General features: G+C 40.2%; 2 protein-coding genes across 2 annotated transcripts in view; one reads left to right on the top strand and one right to left on the bottom strand.

The window, feature by feature from the left end:
• The window catches only part of EXD1 (exonuclease 3'-5' domain containing 1), a 21519-nt gene extending 10365 nt beyond the window's left edge, over nucleotides 1-11154 (bottom strand). The window contains exons 1-9 of the mRNA XM_009319264.1: nucleotides 11082-11154; nucleotides 10673-10741; nucleotides 9583-9634; nucleotides 7862-7995; nucleotides 6536-6603; nucleotides 5180-5266; nucleotides 3978-4082; nucleotides 3773-3853; nucleotides 364-507 (exon numbers count right to left, since the gene is read on the bottom strand). Of these exons, the coding sequence (XP_009317539.1) occupies nucleotides 364-507; nucleotides 3773-3853; nucleotides 3978-4082; nucleotides 5180-5266; nucleotides 6536-6603; nucleotides 7862-7995; nucleotides 9583-9634; nucleotides 10673-10741; nucleotides 11082-11154 (813 nt within the window). The remainder of the gene's footprint in view (nucleotides 1-363; nucleotides 508-3772; nucleotides 3854-3977; nucleotides 4083-5179; nucleotides 5267-6535; nucleotides 6604-7861; nucleotides 7996-9582; nucleotides 9635-10672; nucleotides 10742-11081) is intronic.
• The window catches only part of CHP1 (calcineurin-like EF-hand protein 1), a 20007-nt gene continuing 19958 nt past the window's right edge, over nucleotides 11153-11201 (top strand). Inside the window, exon 1 of the mRNA XM_009319263.1 lies at nucleotides 11153-11193. Within this exon, the coding sequence (XP_009317538.1) occupies nucleotides 11153-11193 (41 nt within the window). The remainder of the gene's footprint in view (nucleotides 11194-11201) is intronic.

Raw genomic sequence — 11201 nt, 5'->3', positions numbered from 1 at the left:
GACTCAGGATTCATTTTAACCAACTTGTTCTGTTGGAACTAGGTTTCAGAATTAGTCAAATATATTAAGATATCCGGAAAAACATTTTCTACCCGAGTTATATATATATCCTCTATTGTACAAGCTTTGTCATTCTTCAAACCCTCAATTTCAAATGAGCTATTAGGAAATACCAGCATAAGCACTGATGCCAACTAAAGCTTGCATCTGTCTCCCAAGTCAGTGTTACAAAACGTCCTTAACTACAGCAATTTGACCACTGCATAGTGCCATGCTCTTAAAAAAACTGACAGAAACATCTCAAGATAGGCAAAGCACAGCTCACAATTGAGTCTTCAGAAGGTGCCTCACTGAATCACTCACTGAAGCCATCTGCTGCGTGCACTTCATGATGGCATCCCATTTGGAAGGTATCTTCAAGTGCTGCATCAAACACTCCTGTAATGTGCAGACACGGTGCGGAAGGAAGCCACCTGTTGCCATTGAGAACTGCAGAGCATCAGCAACCTGTGATGGAAGGGATCAATATGCCATGACCAGCAGCCATTAACCTAAGGCAAAGAATGTGGAGGTTTGACAGTGGGGATGCATATTAGAAGTAAAGTACACTGCAAACAAATTAATCCTCGTTTTGACTGCATACAGTTGCAGAGCTAGTAATCTGACTCCTTAAAGCTGTTAAGTTACACAAAAGGGTAAATTAAGTTTTAAGAATGACATATAAGTTATATGTTGTGTTAGTCTAAGGCTCCTTCTAGACCAGTACTCCTGCCTCCAGACAGCAGGTGGTTAGGAGCAGTATCAGAAAAGAGTAAACATACAGTGATACTTCCCCAGGATACTTATGGGTTTGCCTTTTATCTAAAACCTGAAGTAGTTTAAGGAAAACATGATGAAAGAATATGTAAGTTGTCAAAAACCTTTTGCCCAAAACCCGATTTTGCCAGCAAGACTCATCTTTGACAGCATACAGAGCCAGAAGGGAAGCAGACAACAGCCTCCAGCAGCAACTGCATGGCATGGTGTTTGCTTGTTTCTCATCTGGGTTTCATCTCTTTTACCCTTTTGCAGTAAGAGCAGGAACAGCCCTGCTGCACACAAAGATGCATGGGACTATTGCAATGGGTGCAGAGAGAAGACTGGAAAAGGGAAGCCTGGAAAAGAGTCCACTCACCAGGGGAAAAGAGAAGAAAAAACCAAAAAGCCTGCATCCACACTCAAAATCTGAGACTGAGCTATCTGTCATTAGAACAACCTACCCTTCAGACTTCCTCTGCTACTCAGAAGCCCGGATTCCCACTCTGGTCCCCTGAAATCCCCACTGACCTCTCATTGCCCTTTTCTCCTCACTACTGCCTCCTGAGAAACCTTGAGCCAACACTCAACACAGGCATCCACAATCCCACCACCAAAACCATGAGCTTACAGGGCAGCCCAGTTTTACTGCAAGGGTTACAGCAGAAGCCACTTTTCAAGCTGTTCTACCACACGCTGCCCATGTGCTACCTAGTTCAGACCACATAGTGCTTAGCAGTACCAGCTCAGCCCCTGCAATAGTGACCACAGAATTGTAACTGACCTCTTCTGGCCTCTTATAGCGAGGGTAAATTCCAAGACCAAACCCCCATTCCCAACTTATCTATGAAGTCTTTGGCGGGCGTGGGGGGGAAACGTCTTGTCCAACAGCAAAGGCAAACAAGCTGGTATGATTTATTAATGACTAAAGCTGCCTCTAAGGCATCATCTAAATAGCTAACTGCTGCCTTCCCTGAGAGGGAAGTCATGTCTTTGCTAAGCCTACCAGATGAAAGTGCTAAGCCAATCCATTTACCGAATCTCCGAGAAATAAAGACTGTATGAAGGTATTATGAAGAAAATGCAAAATGTTAGAGCATCGCAAGTAGAACAAGCAATCTTGGACTAAGAAAGAAATGTGAGACCTCCTGTGCTCTGTGGTAGGACAGAGAATCTAGGACTGCCTATATTTCTGCTAGGCTGACTACATTGCTGCAGTCCAAAGAAGTCTACAACCACTAGCTGAAAAGTGGCAGGAAACATACCTGGAGAAAGGAACTGCAACAATTCAAACTGATAAGTTCACTGAAGAGAAGAAAATGGAGGAGACCCAGGTGAAGCTGACCTTCACTGGATTGTAAGCACAAATCACCAGGTAAAGAGGAAGTTTCCATCACTCATTACTGAACAGTCCTTTGTATTGTACTTCTGACCACCAAAACCTTCTCTGGCTTTTTGCTCTCAGCGGCCAAATGCAGATGAAGAACCACCTCAGGAAAGACCTTCTCAAGCAATCAGTTACTTTTACTCAAAGTCAAAACAAAGATGATGTTCAAATCTATGGAAATATATTCCATTCTTCTAAATGGTTAGAGGTAGAGTTTCTAATTGGGAAAATTAGATAGGAAAAAATAGGGATCCCATCTAACTCAGAGTTCTTCATTCCATTGCTGTGTTTTTTAAGCAGTCTCACTTGTGCACACAGCCTGTTCCAATTTTAACAACACTGAGAAACTGTCCCTAAGAAGCGCTTCACAAAAAGCACCTATGAGAGTTTGCTCAGAGGTGTCTCCCAGTTTATTTACTCCAGTGGTACAGAGTAGAAGACAAGACAGCTTAATTCCACAATATCAGGTATGCTGCAGGGTAGCCAAAACCAGACTACTTCACTAGCTTACTTACATTAGAAGGAGGATTCAGGCCAACGAATCAGAGTAATTGAATCTAAGCCTAGAGATCTATCAGTGCAAGAAAAGCATGTGTGTCAGCTCATACCAAGACAACAGAACAATAAGTGCAATTGTGTGTACCTCAGACCCTAGGGTGGATAGTTCTGGTTAGTTGTTTCCACTGTATCAGTTACATGTTCTAGCCAGTACAGTTGGGAGCGCTGGTGGGAATTTTCACCCTTACTTTTTTCATTAAGTCAAGACTTAACACTCACACTGACTGATATTTGACCTGTAATGGAATAACATAATTTTTAGGGGCAAAAGGCCAAACTAAGATCAGAAAGGGACTGAGAGAAACCTCTGCTGTATAAAGCTTACTACGTAGCCCAGATTAGGGCTTTGAAGAGTTACTGTAAGCAGTCATATCTATGACATGAAAAGTCAGTATACAGGCAAGGACAAGTCATACATAACTATGCATAACATATCCATGCCCAGTATGAAAGATCATAGCCATTATGTTATTTTCTTCTTTCTCGAAAGGCTCTAATTCTCCTGTTAGTCACACCACATTAACTACCACAACTATCAGGGCCAGCACCAGCAAAAACAGATTTTTGTGGTAACCTGGCCTGTTCTCTCACCTCCACCACTGCGTTTATTAGCAGGTGCTTCCCAGTGCTGGATACCTGTAGCCCGAATCTGTTCCTACACTTGTGAAAGGCACAAAAAGAGTAACAAAGAACATAAAGCACAAGTTGACGCAGCTCCTGTTTAAGCCACAGCAGCCTCAGGTTGTGCCAAGTTTGATCAAGACCAGTTAATACATCTTAAAAAAAACCACATTAAACTTGCTGCTAATAGTAGATATTAACTACCTTTTAAAATGGGTCTACACAAGACTAAATAACACTATCAGCCTTGCCTGACGGTTCTTTTTAGCTAGAACAAAAATGCTATGTTTACATAGTTCAACAACTGTCACATTCGAGTAATGTTAAACCTTCTCTGAGAGAATGCCCTGAACAAGGCTGAAGTTTCTCTTGTTGAAATTTTTGTTCCCAACCAGAATATTTGAAGGGTACCTGTGTATCAAAGACATTGAAGAGAAGGACACCATACTGGTGAAAGAGGCAGTCCGAGATCCAGCGGCAGTCATGCATAACCTGAAGTAAGGAAGAGCTGTCAGACAAACTTGTGTCCAACTGCAACTTTTTGGTGCAGCTAGATCATTATATACGTATATGACCTCTGTCACCACAAATGTCCTCACACACCCTGTACCCTTACCTTCAAGATGTTTTTATCTTCCAACACCATTTGTAATCCATTTTTGAAAGCCTGAGGTCCCAGTCGGAAGATATCAAATAGAAAAATACGGCTCTTTGTTGCTATCTACAACAAATTCAGTTGCAGAGAAAATGAGTGAGGGAGAGAAGAACAAAGGATTTGAAAGTAGGAGAGAGTGCACCGTTGCCCACAAGCCATAATCTCCTATGTACAGGCTTATGTTGGGGAGAGCAGGTTTAGCTTCCTCGATGCTAATCCATAAACAAGTCTTGTTTTTTCCAGAGATGCTCAGAGACTCTCACAATAATTAGAAAGAACAACCCAGTAGTCTACGATACACAGTTAAATACAGCATTTTGAGACATATCAAGAGCAAACCCTATGCACAGTACTTAAAATAAATTCCTACACCTATTACGGTGACATTTTTAAAGAACCACTTCCAACTAAGTTTTTGTGCCCATGACATTCCTTTCACTGTCAAAGACCACTACCAAAGAAATGAAGGACATCATTTTCCATCCTAGCATATCAAACAGGATATAAAATTTAGGTTTTGCCTATGTTCAAATTCATAGTGGTTTAACAAAAGATGTTATTTGAAAGCAATTTAGCCATACCAAAGCAAACATTTTGTGGACACTTACTTTTGAATAAACGAGTTAAGTTTGAAGCATGAACTCCCACACAAGTTTTTGCTTTGGATAAAGACACTCACTTTTAAACCAATTAAAAATAAACTAAGACAATTTTGAGCTAATATATTAAGCTATTCTCCTTTCTGTCCCTTCCTTTTCAGATGTTGATAACGTAACAGCCAATTAAGATACTGTATCATCTTTAGATGGATTTTACTCCTCCAATTATACTGGCATTGTGATTAGGTCTTGCAGTTTTTCAATAGGTAACAGCTGTACTAGTGTAATAACTCTACCTGTATACAAGTACATAAAGATGGCAAACCAAATACGTTACATTGTTATATACAAACGTATATATTACATACAAGTTATATATTGCCTTATAACAGCACAATTCTTTCCGTAACAAGTCTTTTATGAAATACCTGATGTGTCTTGAAGAACATCATATCCCTTACCAAAACAGTTACGTGAGTAAGTCTTAAACACAGGCTAATTCCCAAATGTTTCTCAGTTATGCCTCTGTTTAGTGGAACATTTTGGGGAAGACCTGCTTCTTACCTCAAGCCATGAGAGTTTTCCATGACGACACAAATTAACACCTTCTGCTGCTATACTGACAACACACTGCTGTTTTAGGTGCAGCACCTAATGAAAAAAATAAGGATAAAATAAGTAGTGCCAGAGAATGATAAGCAGAGGGACAAATAGTAAACTGCGATTTTTCTGGTCATGATCCATATTTAAAAACATAAATACAGATCAAAACCACAATTAATCTCAGATGTATAGTGATCCAAGAGAAACAAACACAGTATCAGTCCAGTTACAGGTAGACAGCTGGAAATTCCGCAACTAGAAACATCAATAATAGATTTAGCAGAGATTATGGATAACTAAAGAATACAGACTCCCCCGATCTCCTCCCAAGAAATTTTCCTAAGTAGGTTTTAGGAACTTCCTTAAGATCACATAAAGAAGATGTTCCTCTCAGTTAAAAAGGAGAACTCATTTTCTAAGGTATAAAAGAAAAACTTGTCACTCTCACAGACATGAAAAGTTTTCAGACAATTAAGATAAAGCAACCTGTAGTGTGCACGTAACACAAGAGTAGAAGGCATAAACAGAAATAAAAAAGCCAGCTTCTTTTTCAAGCAACAGTTAGATTCCTCTGTAAGCAGGGAAACCTCTTCCTGTGGGGAACAGCTTTTTCCTCTGTATGTGCAATAGATTTACCATAATAAGAGCCCAAATCACAACTGATGTTACTGCAAGACAAAACAGCATGGAGGACCTATAGTATGGCTGGTCTAGTTCAGGTTCTAAAAAATGCTATTAAACTTAATAATAAATCCATCATTGGCTCCATGTTCTGAAACAAAACCTTTCTACCAAGTCTGCTTATGTTGTTATACATGATTTAAGAGAAAAAGGTCCAGGCACGTCTCGAGTTCCAAACACCTACAAAAGCAACACAATCAATTCCCTCTCCAAATGCCAACAAATCTTCATGTTGTTCCCTTCCTAAACAAAATAATTGTTCACTAAATAGTAGTACTGACCCTTCACCTCAGTTACTGGTGATACAGAGTCTGAAAACAGCAACCAAAACACACTGATGCAGATTCACATCCACCCACTGCAAACTCAAGTGCACCGCAGTCTTTCCCTGCATGTATGGGAAATATATGCTTTAAATATACTTTGATGCCACCAGAGACACCATTTCTACTTGACTTAAAGAAGCCAGTTACTACCTATTACTCAAATTTCACTACAGTCTGCAAAAGTGATTTCCAGTATAAGTTGTCATGAAGCAGTGCTCACAATCCTGCCACCTAATGGATCTACTGGCAATTAGAACAGAACAGGCTTAGAAGTCATACATGCTGCGTAAGAGCTTTCATTACTACTTACTGCTGGGCCAAATTTCTGCTGGAAACAATCAACAACTGTGTACTCCACATTCTCTTCTTCCTTATTCTCTGAAAGGAAGGGAAAAAAACCCACATTAGACACTCCCTCTATTTGAATAAACTTTGCACGAGGTAGGTATTTCAGTTGTACAATCACTCTTAAGTCTTCTGGTTTAGCTGTTCAGTTCTTCCCTCTCTACTTCCTGAACACACCCAGACAGATTACTGAACTGCCTGATTCAGATGTGTACAGTCTAGAGCATGAGCCAAAATTCTGGTTTTTGACAGAAGAACTGGCTGTTTAAAAGTGAGTTGCAGCATTACTTTTTGTCGTGATGATGCACAAAGGAAACAAAAAGGTTTCAGTTTAAAAAAATCACATCCACTAAAAAAAAAAGCACCCTAATTCCCAGGCTTATCCAGGGAAGTAAAAAAACTGTAGCAAAGACAAAACTAACAGACAGTGACACCACAGAACACGGACAACTAAGTGATCAAGGGGGCAACAAGAATTTAAGCCAGATTTTAGTATTTTTAACACCTGCTTAACAATGTCTAATGAACAAGTAAAGAAGGGCTCTCAAAGATTCTCCCGTCTCTTTAGCTAAGACACAAATGTTAATAATATGCATCCATGACTACAGAAGGACAATCTTCTAAACTCTAAAATAATAGTCAATTGAAAGATCGTAAGAACAAATTTTTAAAGGCTCTCCCAGATCACATCAACCCTTGCTCATTTTCTCCCCCACTACCCAGGTAAATGCAGCTAACCTTCCTTTAGCCTACACAGGTCTTGCACTCTTGTCACAGCTCTATGAGAACAGAACGAGCTGATCACATTTTGGATCTGTACCTGTACATGTGTATACAGCAGGCACCACACAACCAAATCAATGCAAGCATGTGACAGCTGGCACAGAACCAAAGAGCCATAGTCTTATTGAGCTTTGAGTTATCCATCACGCCACATACATTTCAGGAACAAGTATAAGATTAAAACAATCACCAAAGAGGAATGCTCACTGGCTGAAGCACTTTGATTTCTCCAAAAGATCAGTTGTGCCGCTCAGCCACTTCTACAGTTGATGAGAGCTACAGGATAAACATTCTGGAAAGCAGACGAGTTTCCTTCTGATGTTGTGAACATCTGCAGGCAAAGAGCATGTCTGCAGATAACAGGCTCTGTACCTATCTTTCTGTGACCATTGTTCTTTCAGAATACATCCTGTTCTGATACAGGCAAACCAAGAGATCACAGCCTCTGGGAGAGATGTTGTCTGACAAAGACAAACTAACTACATTGCTTGACTAATATCCATATTACCTGAAAGGGAGTATTTTAAGCTATTTGAGGCTCTGAGCTGGCTCTCTAGGAAAACGCAAGGAGAACTCCGTGCGCCACAATCTGCTGCTGGTCCTGTGTCTGCTTGTTTGTTCCCTTCAACACCTGAAGTGAACCTGCATGAGCAAGGCAAACATACAGAGCACAGAAGTCAAAACATTACACATGCCACCAGCATGGACATTTAATGAAGAAAATTATTTCATTCAATGCCATCTACCTGCGTCCAGACAATGAACTGCTGCATGTGAAGCAACTTCCCAATCCAATGTGCATAGTTCTTAAAGATGATCTTGAAGCTACCCAAAAATAAGCTTATTTTGCACAAAAGGGCCTTTATTTCAGATAAAATTTCACATTTATTCTGACAGTAAAAGGTAAAAGCAGAACCTGAACAGATGTTTACTGCAAAGGTCAGCAATGGTTTCAAGGGAAGAAAGAGTTCAAAGTACAAAGAATGAAGTACCTGACCTGAGCCCAAGAACCACACAATTTAAATATCTGTAAGTCTTTACACTGAATCAATAATATTTGGTCCATTAGTTAGTTACTGTAATTGGAGGGTGATTTTACAAGTTCACCAATACCAGTTATATCACCAGTTATATCCACTGAAACTTTACTGTAATCAAATGGAAATTATTAAATCATATAAAATGGTAGCATCTCAGGACCAAAAAAAAAATAGAGTTAGTAAACATTCACCTGACTGAGATGTCACATATAAGATGCTTAATTTCTACAACAGGACAGTCTGAAGTCAAGAATACTTCACTGGGAAATATGACTTATTAGTATAAATTTCCTAATATTGATATAAAACCATCCCATTATGATTATAGAGCTCCAATCATGTACCTCTCTATCTCAATAGAATAAAACATAAAAACCCCTTTCTGATCAGCCTTTAGATGTAGCTGAAGAATCTTCTATCTAAAATTGTATATTTAAAGGATTAACACAGGAATCTGCTACCGAGGTGAGCATATTTAAGTTATGTGTGAACGTAGGCTTACTTAACAGGGAGAAAGAAGACAAGACAGCAGCAAGCAAGAAGACTGCCGCTAATCACAATTCTATGTGCTTTTTAATTATATTTTAAGGACTATTCAGTAGACACCACTTCATTCCTACTTCTCTTAAGAGGAAGAATAAACAATTCAAATGTGGTCTTGTGAGAAGACTCAAAGCAAAGTCATCCAGGAGCATGGGTCTGCAGGAGTTTGAAACGTACTTTTACCAGCTTCCCAAAGTCACATTTATATATGTTTCGAGAGCATCTGTATAAACCTAACCTTCCCTGTGCAATTGTCCTGGAACTGTTCCACCACAGAAGAAATGCTCATGGGAAATCCTCCCTGAAACCACAAGCTGACAGGGAAACAAACCAAGCAAATTCTTCTACCTATGAACACTAGTGGAAAGGAAAAAAAAAAAGAAAAAAGCGAGAGAGACAAATTGTAAGCAATAGCTTGAAAGAACCAATTACACAGTGGAGATCTTCCACTCACCACCTTGTTCACCTTTAGAGCAGAGAAATACAAACTTGGCACAGCTGAGTCTGAACATCAGTATTATACTAAATGTAAGTGGTGGCTCCCCTAGCAAGCACATGCCACCCCTTCTCCTACTGTGAAAGGGAGCCTAGCAAGCACATGCCACCCCTTCTCCTACTGTGAAAGGAAGGAAACATTTCAACGTACTCAGAAAGCATTGCTGTTCCGTTCCCTGACTCTGGTTCATCCAGCAATTCCACTGCAACAGAAAAAAGTAACTTATACTCTAGCGCTGACAAGCAACTTTTTGACACTTGTTATCTCCCCCCAAAAAAAGAGACCCATAACCAATACTAACAACCACAGGACATGGCCATACATGCAAAAAAATGAATTGAACTCAAAGTATAGTTTAAATAATTTTAAATTCACTCTGATGTACAAATCTATATAAAATAACTTATATCAGTAGCCTAGATAAGGTGTATTTCAGAACTCTAGCATTTAAGCAAGACTAATGGCTTAGCATACCAACAAAAACAAAGTCAGTATTGAAGTACAACTAATTATTTTACAGACTATTACATATACAATAAAGCAGGTACAAGGAAAAAGGCAGAATGGAGTCAGTTAATCAGTTGGTAAGTCCAATAGCTACCTTCTAGCTACTTCCCCCTCAGCACTTTGCTCCTTGTCCCCAAAGCAAAGCAGACGCCAATAGAAAAGCACAGGACCTTTATACGCTAGAAATGTTTTTCTTAAATAATCCCATATTCTTATCACTAGTGAATCACGGAAAGCGGCTCAGATAAACAGACCATTTAATAGAGGTGCTTTTGAGTGTGCCAATAAAAGCAAACCCAAGTTAACTAGGACTTTAAGCAATTTAACTTCCCAGCAGAGTCCATTAGTGAAAGTCTTGCACATGTAAGAACATACACGATGAATGTAACTTGCCTTTAGGACGTAAAGGGGGGGACACGCTTATCTCAACTGATCACCTTCGGAGTGGTTACTTTCATTAGTGGTCTTATTGGACTTCATTTATTATTTAATTAATAAGCTTTAACGCAGTACAGCCACAAGACCTTCACAAAGTAGGGAATTATTATTTCACTGAGAGATAATTGGGGAACGAAAGTTGTGTGATTTATAAAACATTCTAATTCCTCCTGATTTTAGAATAAAGATGTGCAACTGAAGAATTTAGCAGAATGACCAAAAAAATGGATTTAAAATGCTGAACTAAGAGTGGGCATGATCCCTGTACCCCAAAACGCGGTAAGAAAAGCCTCACCATCGATAATTTCACGGCCAAAAAACATCTTTACTCCTGGAGTGCTTCTGCCGGTTTCCAAGTTCTTCACTGAAATGAGGGAGGGGAGAAAATACAGACATACATCAAGTTCCACCGTTTGGGGTAAAAGCTTATCATTTGCAGAACAAAGGAAGACCATTGGAGCGGGTAGTACTATTGACTAGGGGGGAGGGGGGGAATCAACAAACGGGTTATTTTAAGTGACAGCTCTTTCACTCTGCAGAAGAGGGTTTCCGTAAGATGACTGCGCACCGAGCAGGACACAACTCAAGGCTGCTACACCTACACAGTCTCACAGCTGAGAGCACAGGCAGGTGCTGCTAACTTCTACTTTAAGTGTACGTTTTATTCATCCCAGAGCCCGTTTTGGCTCCCGGGAAGCACCCACGGGCGCTCCGTGGAGAGCGGCGGCCACGCTCGGCGTGGGAGGCTGCCCACGCCACCTGCGACACAGCGTGCATGGCGGAGCCAGGCGCCCCTGCACCAGCGCCTCCACCTCAGCGACCAG

This window comes from Pygoscelis adeliae, unplaced genomic scaffold (genome assembly GCF_000699105.1).
Source record: "Pygoscelis adeliae isolate BGI_AS28 unplaced genomic scaffold, ASM69910v1 Scaffold22, whole genome shotgun sequence".
NCBI classification, from domain to species: Eukaryota; Metazoa; Chordata; class Aves; order Sphenisciformes; family Spheniscidae; genus Pygoscelis; species Pygoscelis adeliae.
The sequence above is the reverse complement of the archived record's forward strand: the minus strand, read 5'-3'. Positions and strand labels throughout refer to the sequence as shown.